Genomic DNA, 24,986 nt, shown 5'->3' with positions numbered 1-24,986 from the left:
TGTCGCCACTGTATTTCTGATCAATTTGATGTTATTTTAATGGACAAAAAAATATGCTTTTCTTTCAAAAACAAGGACATTTCTAAGTGACCCCAAACTTTTGAATGGTAGTGTTTATATATTTTTTTTATACCTTTGCAAAGATTTCTAAAAAACTGTTTTTGCTTTGTCATTATGGGGTATTGTGTGTAGATTGATGAGGAAAAAAATTGTTTAATAAATATTAGAATAAGGCTGTAACATAACAAAATGTGGAAAATGGGAAGGGGTCTGAATACTTCAGAATGCACTGTATATAGAGTCCTGCTTGCCTGTATATGTTAGTTATTTGTCATGCTGGGGAAGCTAAATATAGCACTTATTTATTTCATTTGGAAAAAATACATGTTCATGTTTTGGTTTGTTAACATTCAATGCAAAGAGATGTGGAAATATGTCATTATGACTGAGAACATTTCAAAAGATTGTAGCTACTAGCAACTGTATGAGCCAAATCATATTATTCTGGCCCCAATAGAATAAGCAGTTAATGCAGTTCCTTTGAATTCATTATATCAGCAGCGTGTTTTTTATTCTGTAGCCTACCGTGCGTTTTGACCTTGGCAATTCTAACAGCACAAAGGGAACATGGTCCCAGCTTCCTTTGTATGCCTCTTCTTGCTTCCTTGCATATATTTCAAGAAAAATACCTTCCACAATAGACTTCCAATTCCAAACCTCTGATATATTAAAGCTAACAACATGAACAAAATAACCAAAGGCTACAGGACATAAAATACATGTTTTCTAAACATAAAAGAAGTGTTAGCGAACCAATTTGCTATTTTTGTGTTGTGGAAAGGAACATAATGATATTCACAAAATGCTATTGAACATGGACAAATGTAGCCTTGGTCACGATCACAAACTCATTGACCAGGAAGCTAAGATATATTGCATTTGTGTATTAATTTGCCTTTCCGGAAGAATAGCACAGCCTATGATATGCTGCCTATCACATTCCCATTCCAGAAGAATACCATGCCCTGGCCTATCACACGCCACATGAATTCAGTTGGGTGGATGTGGATGATTTGGGCTGTAACGTTAGTCAGAGCTCAGAGCCCTGACAGCCCCTTTAGCCCTGTCGGCACAAGACTAACAGTAAAAGTCTCTCTCACTTGGCACGCATGAATATATCTTTCCACCATGTGGCTCAGAGATGCCATAGAGAGAGAGACCATTTGCCACCAGTTGACCTGCCTTTCTACTGACAGTGAGGAGAGGAGCCTGGCCGAGTCGTAACCTAAGGACCCTGCTGCCTGCCACACACCCACACACAAACAGCGCTTGTTTGCCCCTCGCCTCAGGCCAGACATGAGAGAAAAGGCATGGCGGTTTGTGCATAGAATGCACATTCAAAGCTTTACCAATGTGATATCCAGGTTTATTTGGGGTTCAAATAAAAAATGAAATCAAAACAACTGGAGAATGTGTGCAAATGAAAACAAATTAATTGTCTTAAAAGCTGTACAATAAAAACAGCTCCCTATACATTTATAAACAACATTAATGCAGGCCATAATATAAACCACAGAGCAATACTGCAGAGGGCAACACTAAGATTTGTAACTAGTGCTTCGCCATAAGGTGAATGAATGTTTAGCAGGGATGGATTGTATCCAGTGGTCATGGCATGAAGCATGACAACAAGAATAACAGCAGGCTAATAGGAGGAAATAATAAGGGTTTGACCTCAGCCTTACCCTAAAGCTAGACTATAGTGCCATCTATTGAAGAACTCAACTTTAAATCACACTTTCTATTGAAACGGGATAGTATCCATATATTAACGTTATATACAGTATCAATGTATTTATCTTCTGTTATTTTTAGTTGGTAAATTACAAAAAATATATAATAAATATAATTGGATCAATTGGATAGGTCTATAACTTGTTGCCATTAACCAGTAGGAAAGTATTGCTGGTGACAATCAGACCATGGAAGTGTTCACATTCATCAAATAGATAGATATTGATATTATCGAATCGAATTGTATGTTTTGGCTTGGGGTCAAATCCAGCAGGTTTACGCCATGGAAAAGTTGATTAAGCTTGAGAGCCAAAGACGCATTCTGCACGAGGCTCTTATCTGATGTCATCTAGGGCTATGAGACTTGATATATGAAAGACAGTGAGTGTGCTACAGTATAGACAGGCGACATGAAAACAGAGCTATGTAATATGACACATCCATTATATAATGGTCTGGAATCATTTACATAAACAATTACCTTCTTTGAGCAAGCGTGAGTGGATGAGAAGAACAACAAAACAACAGATTGCCGCTCCCGCTAAAGCCCACGCAACTCTAAGAAGCTGCATCCTGGCTGGCGAGTGGCGACGGCTTATTAACACCCGAGGAGAGAGGCCAGCAGTCTTCAGAGACACACACAGCCTTCCATTCTGCTCCCATCCAGCGCAATGCTTCTCACCCCCCAAAAATAAGAGAAAACAGTCTACAACACGTGTGGAATGCACAAAATAAATCCCCCTTCAGAAATAGCTGGGGCGAATAAAAATACTAGTCAATCCGTCAGTTGAGGGGAAAAATAGATGATCATGGCCGTGGAAAAGGACTCAGTGCTGGGTCAAAATTGAAGTGTTTGGTGCATCAGTATGAAGCGGGGCTGTTAAAGCCCCATCGTTTGAAGTGCTGGCATTCCCACTACCACTTCAGCCCGCGTCCGTGACTCGGTCACCACAGGCTCACCAGCAGCTTTCTATTCGCCCCCTCTCTCTGACTGCTGTGCGCGGATACGGTAATTCGGTGCGCTGATCACCACTCTCCTCCAGTACATGTTCCACACAACTCCCGCGCAGGAATAGACTCAGAGGCAGGCAGCACGTCTATGTCGCTATGCAGTAGGGTATATATCCATTCCGTTTCAGCCAGATAGCACGCTTGCCATTTTACGCACAGGGATAGCTCATCATCTGTGGATACCTCTCTTCTTTGTTGTTCTCCATGTAGATCATGAAAGATGCTCGTATCTCTTTCGATTTGGAAGCGATACCTCTCGACCTTTAACGGATAAAAAAAAACTAAAAACAAACGCGCAATAGAGCGTATCCGGTTTAGTTGCTTTATCTACTTCTGGATTTCCATACATTTGTCCGTTAGTGATGATGATGACGCAGTATATATCGGCATCACCATCCCTGATCTCAGTGCCGGTTCTTCGGGCTTGCCGCTTTTCTTCGTCAGGCAGCCGCATATAAAGTCTACAGACGCGACTTTCTCTCTCCCTGCTCTGTGCGCTCCCGGTGAGTGACGTCACAACAACTCCTCCAGAAATATGTTTCTTCGGGCGATTTCACAGAGGCAGTGTGAGGAGAAGAGAAGAGGCGTGCGCGTGGAGGGGATTGAGGAGGAACGGGGATGGTTGGCAGATTAAAAACACTGCATTGCTCGTTGTAAACTCGCTAATTACAGTGTCCCTATTCTGCGTTTGGTGAACTACAGTTGTAATACCTTAGGGCATGTCCAATGGAATGTGAATGCATTTTTTTCTTTGTTTTCTATTTCAAATATAGCCTAGCACCCAGCGTGTGCCTTTAGTAGCCTATATACATTATATTTCAAAGACAGATTTGCACAGATTATTTCAAGTTAAATTATTTTTCAATACAAGAATATGGGCATATGGGCCAATCACATGCAATATCTCCTGCAAAACAGTGTTCATCCCATTTCCAAAACCCTTGATGGGTCTGTGGCAATTCTTATATTCTGCAGCCTATCCATCTATAGAGACTATAAACAAGTGACACCACTTATATACTGCACATAGGGATTGAAGTTCATCCAAACAAACAGTTTGCAGTGTCAATAACTTGGCTCCTGCAGCTAATTAATGGTGTGGGTGGGGAGGGGAGGAGGTGAACAAGGGCATCCATGTTTGATGCTGCCTTTGCAGAGAGAGCGAGAGCGAGAGAGAGAGAGAGAGAGAGAGAGAGAGAGAGAGAGCTCTCCTCCCAGCCTCTTCCATTCTCAGGCTGTAATCTATCAATCAGTGGGACAGCAATTAACGGAGACCTGTCCACAAGGTGTCTGCCAAGGGGGCGGGGTGGGTGTGTGTGCCAGGGGGGGTGGAGGGCTGGGGGAAAGTGGCTTACATTAAATATGGTGAACCCTGTCATTGCCGGTCACTATATATTACTATAACCCCCAAGCCTAATCCTATTAACCTATTAAGGGAATGATAAATAACTGACCCTGCATCAGTGCTTAGGGGCAACATGTCAAACATCCTTGAGCTGCACAGTAGCCTCAAGCACACATAATATAGGCCTTCTCTTTACAGTATTTCTTTATCGAAAGTCCAGAGAGCCTTATTACACTGTTGTACAGTACATATAAGCTAAAAGTCCAGGTTTCTGCAGCAAACGCATGAGTAGGAGTACAGCTACAAAGCCTTGTTACAGTGTCCAGTTTTGTACAGAAACAAGAGTCCTACAGAGAGCCTTATTTGAGTTTTATACTGTCTGTAGCCTGCCTCCTTGTTCCACCTGCCTTCCTTCCTTTCTCTCCTCTCTGTGTCTCCCTACCCGGAGCTAAGCGAGGCATTGCTTGCTTTGTCCTCTGTTCTGTTCAGGTCGTCGGCCAAACCATGGCCCATGCCATTAAAGGCCATAAAACTCACAGCAGCAAAGCTTTTATATTCACGGTATTCCCCATTATCTTCTACATGGACAATACTCTATAAAGATGACATGATCAAGAATTAGGCCATATTGTCCAATTCTGCTTTTGTCTCAATGCTTGTTAGAAGTCCACTGCAGGAGAATCGCTACGGAATTCAGAGAAGCAGTTTGATTAATTGCTACAGAAATAAGAGTTGAACCATTTTGAAAAAACTTTTACTTAAAAACTGGAAATCAAATGATCCTCCAAATCAAATCAAATCACATCGCATTGGTCGCATACACACATATGCTATTGTAGGTGTATTAATCTTTAAAACAGTAGATTAATCAAATGCATTACTATTTAAACATTGAAAAAATGTGGGCTACAGATAACATACTGCAGAACATGTTTAAACCATATGGCATAAAGTATTACAAACCCTAGAAATATCCAGAGGATAAAAACATAATTATTTTTATTATTATGAGAACAAACAAGATTCAGTCTTCCCAGCCTGGTGCAGGTCTACAATTTTGTTTCTGGTGTCCTTTGACAGCTCTTTGGTCTTGGCCATAGTGGCGTTTGGAGTGTGACTGTTTGAGGTTGTGGACAGGTGTCTTTAATACTGATAACAAGTTCAAACACGTGCCATTAATACAGGTAACGAGTGGAGGACAGAGGAGCCTCTTAAAGAAGAAGTTACAGGTCTGTGAGAGCTAGAAATCTTTGTAGGTGACCAAATACTTATTTTCCACCATAATTTGCAAATAAATTCATTAAAAATCCTACAATGTGATTTTCTGGATTTTTTTTCTCATTTTGTCTGTCATAGTTGAAGTGTACCTATGATGAAAATTACAGGCCTCTCTCATCTTTTTAAGTGGGAGAACTTGCACAATTGGTGGCTGACTAAATACTTTTTTGCCCCACTGTATATCTCCCTCTCTATACTTTCTCTCTCTCCCCCCCTTTTCTGCATCCCCTTCCCCCTCTCTCTCCCCCTCTCTTTCTCTCTTCGTCAGTATAAGCCACTCAGGACTCACCTGCTCTAATCCCATTCATCAGCAGTTTAAGTGGCGTATGTTGGTGTGTTATGAGGCTGATTATGTTTGTTTACTTTTGAATATTCATCAGTTTCTCAAAGTTTTACAGCCAGGAAGACACCTCATTAACTACACAAATCTGATTGCTCAGGGTTGAAAAAGCCTACTTATTTCAAATCATTTGCAGTGAATTAAATATGTGCTGCTTCAATGGTATTTTAATGATTTCCATCCTGAATGGTTTTGTTATAAAAATACATTTTCTATAGAAAATACTAACATCAAGTGTAACCAATATAAATATTATTCTTAAAATGATTAACCATGAATTAGCCATGTTTTCACAATGGGTTGTTAAAACACTCACTTTGAGGACCCACTTATTTCGCCACATTGGCACACATACACTGAGTATACAAAACATGCTTCTTCCATGGCATAGACTGACCAGATGAATGCAAGTGAACGGTATGATCGCATATTGGTGTCACTTCTTAAATCCACTTCAATCAGTGTAGATGAAAGGGGAGGAGATATGTTAATGAAGGATTTTTTAAGCCTTGAGACAATCGAGACATGGATTAAGTGCATGTGTGCCATTCAGAGGGTGAATGGACAAGACAAAATATTTAAGTGCCTTTGAATGGGGTGTGGTAGTAGGTGCCAGGTGCACCAGTTTGTGTCAAGAACTGCAACACTGCTGAGTTTGTCACAGTTAAAAGTTTCCAGTGTGTATCAAGAATGGTCAACCACCCACAGAACATCCAGCCAATTTCGACACCTGGTGGAGTCCATGCCCCAACGAATAGAGGCTCTTCTGAGGGCAAAAAAACAACAACTCAATATTCAAAAACCGCAATATTAGGAAGGGGTTCTTAATGTTTTGTAGTGTATATATATTGTGCCAAGCAACACAAAAGGAGCATAAACTAAAAAACCTTTATACAACAGATGGAATTCAATGTTGCCCGAACATCAAAGGTTGTTTACCTAGTGTTGTCATAGCCACAAGGGCAATACAATAATAGAATACTAAGAATACTTATCCTTATAAAGTAAAATTAGAACAATATGTTCACAGTGAGCACCACATATGGCCACAACAGTCTCTGAAACCTGGACTTGAGGAACAACAATAGCACCGTAGATACAAACAGAATAGTCAGTGTGGTCTAGGGTTTGATCTCCCTTCCAAGTATTATTACTGGCAGTTTTTACAAATGTCATTCTTTTTTTTATACTAGAATGGGAAAGAAAGAATCCGATCTTTGCAAATAGCCTATATTCCCAAGCAAGTGTAATACTGTTTCATACCAATCCCTTTCATATCTAAAACAGTGGTTGCAGGCAAACCTTGGGCAGTCAGCCTATAGGGTAGTGTAGGACACGTACTGTATGTTTATATTGAAAGAAATTCCTTTTTACCTTTTTATAGATTCTCTGTGATATTCTTTAATCACCTTCCAAGTTTTGGGAAAAGTTGATTTGTTATTCAATATGTTGCATAAATATTCCAACTTATCCAATGTTTTCCCTAGTTGGTATGCAGGCCATGGAAGAACTGGGACATTCCAGGAATTGTGTACAAATCCTTCCGACATGGGGCCGTGCATTATCATGCTGAAACACGAGGTGATGGATGCGGATGAAAGGCACAAACATGGGCCCCAGGACCTCGTCACGGTATCTCTGTGCATTCAAATGACCATCGATAAAATGTAATTTTGTTCGTTGTCTATAGTTCACGCCTGCCCATACCATAACCCCACTGCCACCATGGGGCACAATGTTGACATCAGCAAACCGCTTGCCCACACAACGTCATCTGTCCGGTACAGTTGAAACCTGTATTAATCCATGAAGAGCGCACTTTTCCAGCATGCCAGTGGCCATCGAAGGTGGGCATTTTCTACCTGAAGTTGGTTACGAAGCCGAACTGCAGTCAGAACCTGGTGAGGACACAGAGCATGCCAATGAGCTTCCCTGAGACCGTTTTTGACATTTTGTGCAGAAATTCATCAGCTGTGCAAACCCACAGTTTCATCGGCTGTCTGGGTAGCTGGTCCTGGAGGTGAAGAAGCCTGATGTGGAGGTCATGGCTACATGTGGTTTACGGTTGTGAGGCTGGTTGGACATACTGCCAAATTCTCCAAAACGACGTCGGAGGAGGCTTATGGTAGAGAAATGAACATGCAAATGTCTGGCAACAGCTCTGGTGGATATTCCTGCAGTCAGCATCCCAATTGCATGCTCCCTCAACTTGTGACATCTGTGACATTGTTGTTGTGTGACAAAACTACACATTTCAGAGTTTTATTGTTCCTAGCACATTGTACTTGAGAGTATTTTAACTTTTTGTTGGTTTGGCAATGCCACTGTCAACCAGAGAAATATGTTGAGAATGACTATTACCACAGCAAGCAAGGTACTTGGAGTCTAACAGTCAGGCCTGGATGAGATCTTTAAGGTCAGGGCCCTTCGTAAGGCTCACAAAATCATTTTAGACCCAAGTCACCCTCTGTACCTGGACTTTAAACTACTCCCCTCTGGGCGCAGGTATAGGGCACCCCTCAGCAGGAAAAACAGAACTACACAATCATTTGTGCCAGGTGTGATATCACTCCTAAATAGCTCGGGCTAATGTTCCTATCGACTCTGTAAGGCCAGCAGGCTAGTCATTTAAAAAAAAAATATTTTATTTTTTCATTTATTGTAATTATTATTATTATTATTTTATTGGTTTGTAACTGTTATGAAAGTTGTATTGTCCATTTTGTTTTGTATTTAAATGCCACTTTAAACGTGTACATGACACTGCAACAAAATTTCCCCATGGGGACAATAAAGTAAGCAAGCAAGCAATCAAGTAAGTACACTTGTGTAATGATCACTCTGTTTAATCATCTTCTTGATATTCCACACCCGTCAGGTGGATGGATTATCTTGGCAAAGGAGAAATGCTGACTAACAGGGATGCAAACATCTGGAATATTTCTGGGATCTTTTATCTCAGCTCATGAAACATAGGACCAAATCTTTACATGTTGCGTTTATATTTTGGTTCAGTGTGTATGTTTTCTCACGTGTTTCTTCCTAAGCTTACATGCCCTTGACAATTTACATCACAGCTTTGCAAATGTCTGTAAATAATCTATGGTGTTTATACATACATACAGCATATGAGCTACTTATAAACCATTCATATGCTCATTATTTGTAGTATAAATATAAGTTAATAAAACTGCAGGACAGCTTGTGAAGGAGGAGAGGATGAGGAGACGAAAGGAGGATAGAAAGGGTTGAGAGGAAACAGGTGAGCACCGCGGGTGTGTTACGGAAGAGAGGAGGAGAGGAGGAGTGGAGAGAGAGAATATCAGTATGCAAATCAGAAGACGTTGAGGAAGGAGCGAGAGAACGTGTGAGTGGAGGTACTGATGTTGGTGATAAAACTCGCTCCTCGTCTACCGGTAGTCTTTCCCCTGATACAAATGTATCAGCACTACGTGAGTTCGGATGGACTACCTTGGGAAAGACTTGGGTAAAGACGAGCGCATGAATGGCAACAATGTAAAATGCCGGGTAAAGATACTTTATAATAGAACAGCCTTTAAAACCCCCAAAATACTTTGTTTATATACAGTACCAATACATAATACATGGAAAACGTTGAATATGCATGTGTGTGTTTGCACGTGTGTGTGTGTGTGTGTGTGTGTGTGTGTGTGTGTGTGTGTGTGTGTGTGTGTGTGTGTGTGTGTGTGTGTGTGTGTGTGTGTGTGTGTGTGTGTGTGTGTGTGTGTGTGTCACTGTCTGCAGAAATGGACGTAGAGGAGAAGAGAAGATGCTACGAATGAGACAATACAGTTAAAAACTCACAGACTGAATGTGTGGCCTCCACTATCAACAGCCTATAGAGAGATAATGCAAAGAGAAGAGATCAGCAGGCTAACAAGCTCTATGAAATGATACCAGCCATCCTAAGATTGCTGTAACCTAGACATCACCTTTAGATGCCTCGAGGTGGTGGGGGAAAAATAAAATTATGAAAGAAAGAAAAATGTGATTATCAGACGGAGACAGTGAAAGGATAGTGGTAAATAGTTTCACTTTGAGAGAGAGCGAGAGGTAGGAATGTGAGCTCTCTATGTCTTTGCTAGAGATGTGTGTGTGCACGTGTGTGTGTGTGCATGTGTGTGTGTGTGTGCATGCGTGCGTGCGTGTGTGTGTGTGTGTGTGTGTGTGTATGTCTGCATGCAAACTGAGGGAAAAAGGCTGAGCAGGTTGTCTAGTTTGAATAACATGCTGTTGATTTGTAATTTCACAGTGATGTGCCATTGGAGGGGCAGGCAATGTTGCTGTCAGTTACTATCACCACAGTGACTGCCTCTTGATTGGCAGCTGCTATTGTATTCATATACCCTCTTGCTTACTTTCAATTACTCTCTAAACATGTGGCCTTCAGTTAGTTGTTAGTGTGTGTGTGTGTGTGTGTGTGTGTGTGTGTTGTCAGACAGACTGTGCCTTGCCTTATTGGGAGCACACACACACATGCACACACGCAAACAGCTACTGGCAGAGTTATAGAAATGGCTCTTCCTGATTCCACCATGGATTTAGACTCCTCACACCGTGAAAATACGATCTCTGGAATTCCATTATCCCTGGATAGAGATCTAGAGACTGCATTTGATTCAATTGTGTGGCGATAAGGATGCCCTATATTTGAATCTAAAGGGCATTTCCATCATAAAGGACTCATAAGCACCATCATGTGAAGTTCATAGGAGCTTATCAAATTGGGTGTCAAATGAACGCTAAGAGTCTATAAGGAATAGATACATTTTTCAACCATTTTCCATTTTAACAATGAGGTATAAGTAAAGGCTTTGATTTCTGGATTAACAGATGGAAAAGGGGTCTTAGAAAAGTACAGTATCAGAAATACATCAGCACACAATAACGTTGATGTAAAGACCCCAAACAACTAATATCAACACTTATTATTTAGTTTTGCGGAAATGGCTTACCTTCTGTAAATTTAATAAATAGGCCTTGTGCCTTGTAATTCCGTTACCAAAAACCCACATATCTTTCAGATAGTTTCTAATTTCTCTCCCTCATGAGGTAGGATAATGAAAGTTCACAGAAGTAACAAGTAATGGTTGACCTACCAATAAGTTATAGTGATTTTACTAATATCAGTTTTGTTTATGAATTATTAAGTTATTCAAACAATTGAACTAATTGGTAACGGAATTACCAAAAATGCAGTAACAGAATTACTGCAACTGAATTGGCTACAATGGGACATCATAATAGTCACTAACCAAAGTTGGGTCAGCTGCTACTGTCCCCATGGCATACTGTTATGTTCAGCTCATAACTGTTTTCTTTCTCTTTCTGTCATCTGGTGGTCAAACCAAGAGTGTTAAAACAGTCTGAGTCTGAACAATCCCTTCCTTCTTCCTCCTCTCTCGCACTCTCACTCTCACTCTCTCTCACTCTCTAGTTAATGTCACCTCTCCCAGTTCTTACCGAGACCTACCCATGAGCCCCTTGTAACCAGCATCCTAACCTACTGAGCACCGACCAACACTGGATGTCCATGGAAGTTGAAAAGTAGTTGAAATTAGGTCAGTCCACTCTGGCCTTGATGTTAACGTCCACAGATGGACCGGGCTGGACCAAATCTGGACCTATCATAGACTTGTTTCACAAGTTTGGATAGAACAGTACAGTACAATATAGTACAGTAAAGTATTGAGTGCAGTACAGCACAGTACTGTACGGTGAGTAGAGCTATGCTCAAAGAGGTTGTTCGGGTGTTGTGAGTGCGCAGTCGGCAGCATATAGTATAAAAGCAATTGGAATTTCTTGCTGGATCTTCAAACGGTAAACCATAAAACTAAACTCTGGATCTCAAAGCCAGTCCCACTGCAGTTTACATTGTATTGTTCGCCTTCTAAACAGGGACTGATTTAGACATGGGACTATCAAATCCAGTGTTTCACCTGTCCTTGTGATTGTCTCCACCCCTCCAGGTGTCACCCATCTTTCCAATTATCCCCTGTGTATTTATACCTGTGTTCTCTGTTTGTCCGTTGCCAGTTCGTTTTCTTAATGAAACCTACCAGCGTTTGTTCCCCTGCTCCTGCCTGTTTCTTGCACCTGTTCTCTAGCCCTTCCCGGTTTTGACCTTCTGCCTGCCCTGACCCTGAGCCTGCCTGCAAGCAGCTGGAGTGTGGCACACTTATACTATCCCGTAGTGTGGCAGACTATGCAGTGGATTTCCGCATGTTGACAGCTGAGATTGCTTGGAACCCAGAAGCTCTGTTTGACACGTTCCTACACGGAGTATCGGAGGAAGTTAAGGACGAGCTTGCAGCCCGGGAACAACTAATGGTACTCGACTCACTCATCACCTTGACGATTTGGATTGATGGACGACTACACGAACAAAAGAAGGAGAGGAGAGTCGATTCCACTTCGCCTCCAAGATATCCCGGAAGTCCCCGACGGCTCCATTGCCGAGAGAACCCGAGGTTAGCCAAGTTCCCACAAGAGCCTCCGAAGACTGACGATTCACCTCTTCCCGAGTCCATACAACTAGGCAGAGCTAGGCTGTCTCTAGCTGAACAGCTATATAGGCTTCACGCTAAGAGTTGCCTGTGTTGCAGGACTACTGGTAATTTTGTCTCCACCTGTCCACTAAAAGACCAGGCTCACCGGAGCGAGTACTCTGAAAACCCTTACAGAGAACATTTCCTCTCCCCATACTCGTATTCCTTTTCATGCCAAAATGCTGTAGGGGAACCAGTCAAAATCTCTCCGGGTAATCATCAACTCTGGGCTGATGAGAGCTTTATGGACGCTACCCTGGCTTTCAAACTTGATTTCCCCACTCAGCTCTTTCCAATCCCATGGACATTAGAGCACTTGATGGGCATTCTATTGTCCGGGTCACCCACAATACCACCCCCACCCCCATCCCCATACCACCCTCATCAGGGAACCACAGAGAGACAATCCAGTTCCTACTCATGGTTTTGGTATTCTCCTGGCTCCAGTGACACAATCCCCTCATTATTATTATTATTTTTAAATTCACCCCTATTTCGTGGTATCCAATTGGAAGTAGTTAGAGTCTTGTCTCATCACTGCAACTCCATACGGACTCAGGAGAGGAGAATGTCGAGAGTCATGCGCCCTCCGAAACACAACCCAACCAAGCCGCACTGCTTCTTGACACAATGTCCATTCAACCCGGAAGCCAGCCGCACCAATGTGTTAGAGGAGAAACCGTACACCTGGTGACCGTGTCAGTGTGCACTGCGCCCGGCCCGCCACAGGGGTCCCGATGAGACAAGGATATCCCTGCCGGCCAAACCCTCCCTAACCCGGACGACACTGGGACGATTGTGCGCCGCCCCATGGGCCTTCAGGTCACGGCCGGCTGCGACAGAGCCTGGGATCGAACCCAGAATCTCTAGTTAGTTAGACCACTGCACCACTCGGGAGGCCCCAATCCCCTCATTGACTGGTCTGCCAGTGCCATCATGGGCTGAAGCCCATTCTGCCTCGCCCACTGCCCGGAATCAGCACAACTTGTTCCGGGATGTCTTCCTGGGGCCTCGGAGGTTGCCCCGGATCTCTCCGCCATTCACACGGAGTACCAGAAACTCTGGGAGGTGTTCAGTATGCCTGGGCCACTTCACTGCCGCCACACCGACCATATGACTGCAGGATTGATCTTCTCCCCGGCACCACTCCGCCACGTGGACGACAGTACTCTCTGTCGAGTACGGAGACCAAGTCTATGGAGACCTATATTGTAGACTCCTTAGCTGCCGGGTTCATCCGTGCTTCTGCCTCCCCAGCATGCGAGTTCTTCTTTTTGGAGAAGAAGGACAAAACCCTGCATCTGTGCATTGACTACCTGTTCTTCATGGTGAAGAACCGCTAACCTCTCATCTCCTCGGCCTTCAAGCCGTTCCAGGGGGCCACCGTGTTCTCTAAGCTGGACCTACGGAACACCTACCACCTGGTGCGGATACGATGTTCTCCTCAACATGTTGAACCAGTTCATCTTCATCAACCTCGATGACATCCTCGTCTTCTCCCGCTCCACCCAAGAACACATGCTCCACGTCTGTCAGGTTAACCCTCCTGGAGAACCAGCTTTTTGTAAAAGATGAGAAATGAGAATTCCATCTCTCCACCATCCCGTTTCTGGGTTACATCATCGCTGCAGGGAGCATACAGAAGGATCCCGGGTAGGTGAGAGCGTTGGTGGATTGGCCCCAGCCCACGTCCAGAGTCCAGCTACAATGGTTCCTGGGTTTCTCCAACTTTAATCGCAGCTTAATCTGGGGCTACAGCACCCTGGCTTCCCCTGTCTGCACTCACCTCTCCCAAGGTTTCGTTCACGTGGTCTCCAGCTGCTGATCAGGCATTCTGGGATCTCAAACACTGCTTCACCACAGCTCTCATCTTGGTTCATCCTGACCCGTCCCGCTAGTTCCTGGTTGAGGCCGATGCTTCTGATGTTGGAATGGGGGCTGTCCTGTACCAGCGGTCTGCCCTGGACCTCAAGTTGCATCCCTGCACCTTCTTCTCTTACTGCCTCAATGCCACAGAGGGGAACTATGATGTGGGGAATCATGAGCTGCTCGCGGTGAAGATGGCATTGGAGGAGTGGAGGCACTGGCTGGAGGAGGCGGAACATCCATTCATTGTGTGGACCGACCACAAGAACCTGGAATATCTCCTCACTGCAAAGCGCCTCAATTCCAGGCAGGCTAGATGTTCAACTTCTCCCTCTCCTACCGGCCAGGATCCAAGAACGTCTAGTCAGATGCGATGTCACGCCACTATAGCTCCACGACTACTACCCCAGAACCTGAGACCATCCTTCCCACCTCTTACCTGGCGACAGCGATCAGCTGGGGAATAGTGAAGCAGGTTCAGGAGGTGCAGCCTTACCTTACCCCATCTTACTGGATTATGGACCCCTGCCTGCCCTGACCCTGAGACTGCTTGCCGTTCTGGTCCCTTCGCACCCTCTCTGGATTATTGACCCCTGCCTGCCTTTGACCTGTCGTTTGCCTGCCCCTGTGTTAGAAACAAACTATTGTTTCTTCGACACTGTCTGCATCTGGGTCATACCATAAACGTGATTGGGACACCAGGTGGGTGCAATTAATTATCAGGTAGAACAGAAAACCAGCAGGCTTCAGACCTTGTTGGGTAAGAGTTTAATACCCCATCTATATGGAATAGGGTGCCACTTGGGACTCAGCCTCAGTCACCTTAAAAGCAACAAGGAATTGTGATGATTCAGTTCTCCCGCTCAGGCACAGCTCATCCTTAGAGATCCTGGTGGCACACAAAAATCTCCCTGCAAACACTGATATCCTGTGATTAGTGTTAGTATGGGGTGGATCAGGCTGAGGTGTGCCTGTGTGTGTGTGTGTGTGTGTGTGTGTATGTGTGTGAAAGGAACAATAGATTACCAAAGAGGAGGATTTACAGCTCAAATCTCCCAAGGCACAAAGGCTTCCAAGGTCGCCTACTCCCTGTTGTGAAGCGTGCAAACACACACACACACACACACACACACACACACACACACACACACACACACACACACACACACACACACACACACACACACACACACACACACACACACACACACACACACACACACACAATGCATCCCTTGCAGTTAGGCAGAGTGAAAGCAGTAACATATTCATAATATTTCTCAACACACAGCCACACAGTATCACTGCTTCCACTGGTAATCAAAGTCACAGGAAACAAATGGGTGTTAATGGCTATCATTCGTCTGGGGGGCAATACTCAAAAAAGTCAAAGGGACGGCATCCTATTCCCTAATGGCTGTGTCCAAAATAGAATGGATTCCAAATGGTGTTCTATTCCCGATAGTGCCCTACTTTTGGCCAAACTCTGTAAGGCAAACGTGTGTATCAGTTAAAAGACAAGTGCACTATACAGGAAATAGGATGCCATTTCAAATGAAGCCAAAGTTTGCATCAAATGTACATCATGTCCCTTAATGTGGTCTTTGGACCCACTCTGATTAATGCTGTGATGTGTTTTGGAACCAGGCCAATGGAAAAAGAGAGCAAGAATGACCGAGAAAGAATGAAAGAGAGAGAGAGAGAGCCTGGATTACATGCAACAAATAACAACAAAGCCTTGGTGTGCTGCCATCATGAAATGACCATCAGTTCTCTATGATCAGTCATGTGTTTGCATCTAGAGCAGGACCCCAAAATGGTTGCAGGGTAATATACCATCTATTCAAGTCTGCTGTATGTGTCACGCCCTGACCTTAGAGATCCTTTTTATTCTCTATTTTGGTTAGGTCAGGGTGTAACTAGGGTGGGAAATCTAGTTTTCCTATTTCTTTGTTTGGCCTGGTATGGTTCCCAATCAGAGGCAGCTGTCTAACGTTGTCTCTGATTGGGGATCATACTTAGGTAGCCTTTTCCCACCTTCGTTTGTGGGATCTTGTTTTTGTACTGTTGCTTTCCAGCCCTACAGAACTGTGCGTTTCGTTTTGTATTTGTTGTTTTTCCAGTGTCATCAATAAAAGAAAGATGTACGCCTACCACGCTGCACCTTGGTCTACTCCTTACATCGACAAGCGTAACAGTATGTATCTTTATTGTTTTATTTTATTTATGAGCAGTAACCGTAAAAAGAAAAACAAAAAAGTAAGACGTGCTGATGGGGATTTTTCCTTTTTGAAAAGGGGCATTTGTATGCAGATTTGGGCTCTTAAACATACATGCGCGCGAGAGCGCGCACACACACACACACACACACACACACACACACACACACACACACACACACACACACACACACAGAACACAGACACATACAGAACACCCCCCTCTCCTCTTGGGTCTATGGGTTCCTTGGCTGGCAGAGCTCTCTGCAGTGAGGGGAGGCAAGTGGGAGGGGAGGCAGACACCGCTCCATCTGTGCAGGGAACAGGGGGGCCTGGCAAGCTCCCTCTGCAGACAAGATCAGCCATCCCCTCTCTCAGCTCAGCCATCATTTCCCCCTCTGCTTTCATGTGACTGGGACTGGAGGAGCAGAAGGGGGGTGTGGCCATACAGCCAGTTCAGTCTCCCCTCTCTCTGTTTGGCTGTAAGATATAATGGCTAGACAACGCACAACCCCCATAGAGATGACATATATTCAGTTCTATGGCACCAGACCATGTTGATGGCACAACCCCCATAGTGATCAGATATGTATTTCTATGGCACCACCACCTATGTAAATATTCCAAATTAATTTAATCTTGATGGCAGAGGCACCACAGGGGATGAAGATGGCGGTGACAGAGAGGGCTGCCGTGCTTCTAGGTCTTCTAGTTATTTCTTACATTTATTAGCCTATAAAATGTTTTGTGTTATTACATACAGCCGAGAAGAACTATTGGATATCAGAGCGGTGGTAACTCATTAGCACTACCAGCATTATGACCAGGAATACAACTTTTCCGAATCGGATCTTTCGTTCGTACCCTCCTGGGCAATTGAACTGACTCCAGAGGCCGAAACAAAAAAAGGCCAGCGGCGGAGAGGTACTCGGAGTGGTCTTCTTGTCTAACTTATATTCCTCGCTAATGTTCAATCTCTGGATAAAAAAGTTGACAAGCTAAGGGCAAGGATTTCTTCAGGGATTGTAACATAATTGTTTCACGGAAACATGGCTCTCTCGGGATATACTGTGTGAGTCTGTCCAGCCAGTTGGCTTCTCAGTTCATCGCGCAGACAGGAATAAATATCTCTCCGGGAAAAAGAAGGGCGTGTGTGTATGTTTCATGATTAACGATTCATGGTGTGATTGTGATAACATACAGGAACTCAGGTCCTTTTGTTCACCCGACCTAGAATACCTCACAATCAAATGCTGACCGTATTACCTCCCAAGAGAATTCTCTTTGGTTATAGTCACAGCCGTGTATATCCCCCCTCAAGCCGATACCACAACGGCCCTCAAAGAACTTTACTGGACTTAATGCAAACTGGAAACCACATATCCTGAGGCTGCACTTATCGTAGCTTGGGATTTCAACAAAGTAAATTTGTTAAAATCACATTGACTGTAGTACTGGTAGACTGTAGTACTACGCTGCTAAAACACTCGACCACTTCTACTCCAACTTCCGGGATGACTATAAGTACCTCCCCCGCCCTCCTTTCGGCAAATCTGATCACAACTCTGTTATGCTCCTCCCTTCCTACAGGCAGAAACTCAAACAGGAAGTACCTGTGTTAAGGACTATTAAATGCTGGTCTGACCAATCGGAATCCACGCTTCAAGATTGTTTTGATCACGCGGACTGGGATATGTGCCGGGTAGCCTCCTAGAATAATATTGACGCACATACTGATAAGGTGACAGAGTTTATCAGGAAGTGTATAGGGGATGTTGTACCGACTGTGACTATTAAAGCCTACCCTAACCAGAAACCGTAGATAGATGGCAGCATTCGCACAAAATTGAAAGTGCAAACCATCGCATTTAACCGTGCAAGGTGACAGGGAATATGGCCGAATACAAACAGTGTAGTTATTCCCTCCTTAAGGCAATCAAACAGGTAACACGTCAGTATAGTATAGAGACAAACTGGGGTCTTTGAGAGACTAGTCAAGGATCATATCACCTCTAGCTTACCTGACACCCTAGACCCACTTCAATTTGCTTACCGCCCCAATAGATCCACAGATGATGCAATCATCTGCACTGCACACTGACTATCCCATATGGACAAGAGGAAAACCTATGTAAGAATGCTGTTCATTGTCTATTGCTCAGCATTCAACACCATAATACCCTCCAAGCTCATCACTGAGCTTAAGGTCCTGGGTCTGAACCCTGCCCTATGCAACTGGGTCCTGGACTTCCTGACGAGCTGCCTCCAGGTGGTGAAGGTAGGAAAAAACACCTCCACTTCTCTGATACTCAACACTGAGGCCCCACATGGATGCATACTCAGCCCCCTCTTGTACTCCCTGTTCACCCATGACTGCATGGCCTTGCACACCTCCAACTCAATCATCAAGTTGCAGACGACACAACAGTAGTAGGCCTGATTACCAACAATGGAGAGACAGCCTACAGGGAGGAGGTGTTACAGGAAGGCCAAAAAGTTAATCAAGGACAACAACCACACAAGCCACTGTCTGTTCACCCTGTTATCATCCAGAAGGTGAGGTCAGTACAGGTGTATCAAACTGGGACCGAGAGACTGAACAACAGATACTCTCTCTAGGCCAGATTCTGTTAAATAGCCATAGCTAGCACAATAGAGACTGCTGTCCTATATACAGTTGAAGTCTGAAGTCTACATACCCTTAGGTTGAGGTCATTAAAAGTCATTTTTCAACCACTACACAAATTTCTTGTTAACAGACTATGGTTTTGGCAAGTCGTTTAGGACATCTACTTGACAGAAGCTAACATGACAGAAGCTTCTGATAGGCTAATTGACATAATTTGAGTCAATTGGAGGTGTACCTGTGGATGTATTTCAAGGCCTAACTTCAAACTCAGTGCCTCTTTACTTGACATCATGGGAAAATCTAAAGAAATCAGCCAAGACCTCAGAAAAAAAATGTAGACCTCCACAAGTCTGGTTCATCCTTGGGAGCAATTTCCAAACACCTGAAGGTACCATTTTCATCTGTACAAACAACAGTACACAAGTATAAACACCATGGGACCATGCAGCTATCATACCGCTCAGGAAGGAGATTCGTTCTGTCTCCTAGAGATGAATGTACTTTGGTGCGAAAAGTCAATCCCAGAACAACAGCAAAGGACCTTGTGAAGATGCTGGAGGAAACAGGTACAAAGGTATCTATATCCACAGTAAAACGAGTCCTATATCGACATAACCTGAAAGGCCGCTCAGCAAGGAAGAAGCCACTGCTCCAAAACCGCCATAAAAAAGCCAGACTATGGTTTGCAACTGCACATGGGGACAAAGATCATACTTTTTGGAGAAATGTCCTCTGGTCTGATGAAACACAAATAGAACTCTTTGGCCATAATGACCATTGTTATGTTTGGAGGAAAAAGGGGGAGGCTTGCAAGCCGAAGAACACTGTCCCAACCGTGAACACGGGGTTGGCAGCATCATGTTGTGCGGGCACTTCACTAAATAAATGGCTTCATGAGGCAGGAAAATTATGTGGATATATTTAAGCAACATCTCAAGACATCAGTCAGGAATTTAAGCTTGGTCGCAAAAGAGTCTTCCAAATGGACAATGACCTCAAGCATTACTTCCAAAGTTGTGGCAAAATGGCTAAAGGACAACAAAGTCAAGGTATTGGAGTGGCCATCAAAAAGCCCTGACCTAAATCCCATAGAAAATTTGTTGGTAGAACTGAAAAAGCGTGTGCGAGCAAGGAGGCCTAAAAACCTGACTCCAGCTCTGACTCCAGCAGTTACACCAGCTCTGTCAAGAGGAATGGGACGAAATTCACACAACTTATTGTCGGAAGCTTGTGGAAGGCTACCCGAAAACATTTGACCTAAGTTAAACAATTTAAAGGCAATGCTACCAAATTCTAATTGAGTGTATGTAAATTTCAGACCCACTGGGAATGTGATGAAAGTAATAAAAGCTGAAATAATCATCTCTCTACTATTATTCTGACATTTCACATTCTTAAAATAAAGTGGTGATCCTAACTGACCAAATACAGGGAGTTTCAACTAGGATTAAATATCAGTTTAAATCCATTTGGCTAAGGTGTATGTAAATTTTCGACTTCAACTGTACATATACATGGAATCACTGGCCACTTTAATAATGGAACACTATTCACTTTAATAATGTTTCCATATTTTGCATTACTCATCTCATAAGTATATACTGTATTCTATCCTATTGTACTGAAACTGAGTCTATGCCGCTCTGACATTGCTCGGCCAATATTTATATATTCTTAATTAAATTCCTTTACTTCAGATTTGTGTGTATTGTTGTGAAATTGTTAGATATTACTGTTATTACTCTAGATAATAACTGTTAGACACCCGCAATAAAATCTGCTAAACACATATGTGACAAATACAATTTGATTTTACTTGATTTGATTTTTAGTGGAGGGTAAACTGTGTTTACACCTATCATGATAAATTAGCGTTGTTAGCATTAGTGCTTATGTAAATGGACAACGCTTGGGTTGAAATGGAATGGAATTGTCCTATTCTTCAGAGTTGTTGAAAATTGACCATATCCTCCAGCAACCAGAAGGCAAGGAGAGAGAGAGAGAGGGCCTACTCTTTCTGTATGCAGTCCTCAAGGACACTCAGGTGATACCAACACACATATAATTACAGCGTTTAAATGAGCTGACAGACACTTAACAAATAATCCCCATGAGCAAGTCATTCAAAACAGTGGTCTGGAGGAAGGATGACTGACCTTTCAATCACCATGAGGCCATAGACACATACACAGAGACGGACACAAAGACGGACAACGATACAGACACGGGCACACACACACACAGTGGTCTTTGCAGCAGCAGCATCGATCAGATCTGGGTTCACGCCAGTCAGGCTCTATCAAAAGCTCAACGTATCTGAAAGACAACAAATACTCAAACCCAGGTCTGTCTGTTGACGGTGAGTGAGGGAATGAAGTGACAGGCAGCCTGTGGCTGTGGACCTGAGGGGAAGGTAATCGATGATAGTGCAACTCTGCAATATCAGTCCTGCTGCGGCTGCCGAGCCCAGAGAGTTGATGAGACAAATCACAATCAAGGAGCAGGTGAGTGACTTTGATTAAGTTCCCATGACAGCTGTGGACAGTTGGGGAGAGGGGAGAAGACATTTGATAGGTACTTGGCTCCTTTTCTGTCTGTTAGTTATATGGCCCTTTAGTCTGTCTGTCTCTTTGTCTCTGTCCTCTCATTGGAGTCATCAATCATAGTGAAAAATGTTTTACTTGTCTGTGTATAATATAGGTATCACCGAGCCCACCCTGGCAGTTGGTATGTAACAGAGGTGGAGGTCGTATACCAACACATCGATGCAACACTACACTGGCCATATACATTGGCCATATCGTGTGGTGTCTCTGAATCATTCTGCCCCTCATCCTCTCTATTCTCTGGCCCTCATCCCATGGCCTGCTGGGATGGGATCTGGCCTGCTTCTTTATCAACATACAGCCAGGTGCATGGTGGGTAGGTTCCTGTCTGGCCTTTATCAGTGCTGGGACAGCAACGTCCTGGTTGTGTAGATCAGAGGTGTCGGAGCAGAGGGAATGGAGGTAGAGGAGGGGCCTGCCACAGGGGACCGACGGGCCTGCCACATCAAAAAGCTTACGGGGCCACACCGCCATCCACACGTGAATAGGCTCACATACACATACACTCACACACACATTCTCGCTCACACACACACACACACACACACACACACACACACACACACACACACACACACACACACACACACACACACACACACACACACACACACACACACACACACACACACACACACACACACACACAGGAAGTCTTGTCACAGTGAGTAAAGCTAATGACCAGGGTGTTAAGGTCTATCTGTGGGACTTCAGAGGGCCGCTGGGCTGTCTCCTCCTCAAAGCCTCCTCACTGTTCGCCCCTAAGACGGAGATGCTGTGGAGAACGGTGTGGAAGGATAGCGGGTAATTTAGCTGCACAGCAATCATTGTGTTGGTGTAGAGCAGCCAAAGAGTTTGAGAGGGAAGAGGTGCATCTCTGTTGAAATGGGATGATTGTAGCCTGTGATGCTTGACTTATCCAACATCATTGATCTGTGTTTGAGTCGTGCTAATCTTGGCTCTTTGTATTCTTTGGTTGCTTTTTGTAGGAACTCTAAGTCTAAGGACTTGTAGAGATAAAGTTGTCTACGGCTGTCTTACTTTACAATGCAACAGGTACTTTGTCACATTTCTCATACATTCAAATTGAAGTGCAGACAGTTTGACATGTGTGACATTTGTGACATTTTGGTACATCTTAGTTGAGTGCTTGTCCTTGATAATCAAACTGCATTGTGATTCCTTGACTTTCATAGTCTAAGTGTCAAGTTTCTCAATCAACATTCAGCAAAGTATTTCAGATCAATGTGCACGGGTGATTTAGTAAAAAATATTTAAAATAAATGCAAACATTCAAAATGAGAGGACTATAAGAATGATTTTATAACATTTAAGTGAATTGATTTCAATCCCATTAAGAGATTTTTAATGACAAAGTTAACAACATACTTGATTTTCTACTGTATTCTTATCATCGTCATGACACCCTAATGGAATAGAGTTAATTGAACACTCAGTGATACGTAACAGCGATTTAACAAAGTCCTAAGATCTGATATCAAACCATATAAATCAATGATATACTCTGAAATATTATATTTCTAGAGTGGTAATAAAATTGTCCCACAGACAGAGCCATAATTTGAGTTCTCTCCAGACGACACCATAAAATACAGAACCCTGAGAGAGAGAGAGAGAGAGAGAGAGAGAGAGAGAGAATAAGAAGAATAGATGGCATGCACAGTCAAAATAAAGGAAACATGCCGCTATTGCCCAGTGGTCATAACAGCTTTACTAATGGAATCCTGTATACTGGGGGTAATACCTTGGAACGGGTCTGTGTCTCTTGTCAAAGCTGGCCCTTGTCCAATGCGACAAACTGTTCTTTAACATCATTCTGTTTTCACTGTTCACTCTTCATGAGACTTATTGGCTTTGTAACCACAGGAATTTCTATTAAAAAACATTGCTTGAAAGTACATATGAATGGACTGAACTGCCTTCAGGATCTCAAATTCTCCTCCACACACTCCACATCTACTGTTGGCTACCAGAAGCCACTTGTGTATTTCTTGTTACTGTAGAGTGACGTGAAAAGCATATATTGTGGGATCAGTGCGTTAATTCACCTTCTCCAGTGCAGGTACACTCTTAGAAAAAGGGTTCCAAAGAGGGCTATTTGGCTGTCTCCATAAGAGAACCCTTTTTGCTTCCAGGTAGAACTGCTTTTGGTTCCAGGTAGAACCATTTTCGGTTCATGGAACCCCAAAGAGTTCTACCTGGAACCAACCTGGAACCTGGAACCAACAGGGTTTTACATGGAATTTTCTAAGAGCGTATGGTCTGCTAGGTTACTGTAAAGCTCAGTATGGACAACCTAAGCTTCTGGGGATATTTGATGTATTTTGGAACAGAACAGTCTGGATGGATGCAAAGAAAGCTAATACACACACTCACACAACACACCCACCCACCCACCCACCCAACCAAAGCACACACACACTCACATACCCACACCGACACCCCCCTTCTAACAATCAAACTAGAAGTAGTAGTTATAGTTTTAAAAAATGTGGTGCACATACATATTATAAAGTTATCGTTCTATTTATCAATTCAGACAATTTATCGCAATATGGATTTTTTTGACCATATTGCACATCTCTACTCAGTCGGTGGCCATCTTTATTATGTAACAGTTTAGAAAGCATTCTGTGAATTAGTTCAATCCACTGTGACGACCCTCCCACTGTCTGCTGTATTCGTTCTCTTTGCTCTTGTTTTCCTTATTAGGATGTCAGTGGGCAGGGACAGGAGGGTCGTCAGCAAAATGGGACACACCTGGGCCCGGGTGTGTCCGTGGATAAATACACCTCTTCCCCATTCATTAAGGACCCTCTCTCCATGCAGACACAGTGTTGGATTTTGATTGTGGCATTTTTGTGGCTGGTTTGTTTGTTTGTTTGTTTGTTTGTTTGTTTGTTTGTACGATTGATTGATTTGTTTGTATTTGGCACCTTTCAACACCCATCATTATCACATCTATGCAAACAACCACTCACTTACACTACTGACTACATTAACCATTGTTTATTGTATATAGGCTACCTCAGTTATTCCTTATCTCCATGTTGTCTCCGTTTTTGTTACTGGCTTCGAGCCGGGTTCGTGACACCACTAATCAGGGGATACAAGACTCCTGCTTGGCAGTTGGCACGCCTCAAAGTTTCTGCTGCTTTAAATTGATTAGAGTGTGTTGCACTATGATGAGAGAGGTTGGAGGATGGCACAATACAATGTAATACAATAAAACTCAATAGAAAACTACACAGCAGCCACAAGGCTGCAACAACATTTCTACGGGGAGAAATAGAATCAGTAGCTAACAG

The 24,986-nt window shown here is 43.5% G+C and overlaps 1 protein-coding gene across 2 annotated transcripts in view; it reads right to left on the bottom strand.

The window, feature by feature from the left end:
• LOC139378768 (chemokine-like protein TAFA-5) overlaps positions 1 to 24,986 on the bottom strand; it is a 164,959-nt gene that overhangs the window by 123,193 nt on the left and 16,780 nt on the right. Inside the window, exon 1 of one of the 2 annotated variants that reach the window (XM_071121259.1) lies at positions 2,276 to 3,270. The exons of the other annotated variant lie outside the window; for it this stretch is intronic. Coding sequence (XP_070977360.1) covers positions 2,276 to 2,366 — 91 coding nt within the window. The 5' untranslated portion in view covers positions 2,367 to 3,270. Of the gene's footprint in view, positions 1 to 2,275; positions 3,271 to 24,986 lie in introns of those variants that run through there. 2 annotated transcript variants of the gene reach the window in all.

This window comes from Oncorhynchus clarkii, chromosome 21 (assembly GCF_045791955.1).
Source record: "Oncorhynchus clarkii lewisi isolate Uvic-CL-2024 chromosome 21, UVic_Ocla_1.0, whole genome shotgun sequence".
Taxonomy (NCBI): domain Eukaryota; kingdom Metazoa; phylum Chordata; class Actinopteri; order Salmoniformes; family Salmonidae; genus Oncorhynchus; species Oncorhynchus clarkii.
The sequence above is the reverse complement of the archived record's forward strand: the minus strand, read 5'-3'. Positions and strand labels throughout refer to the sequence as shown.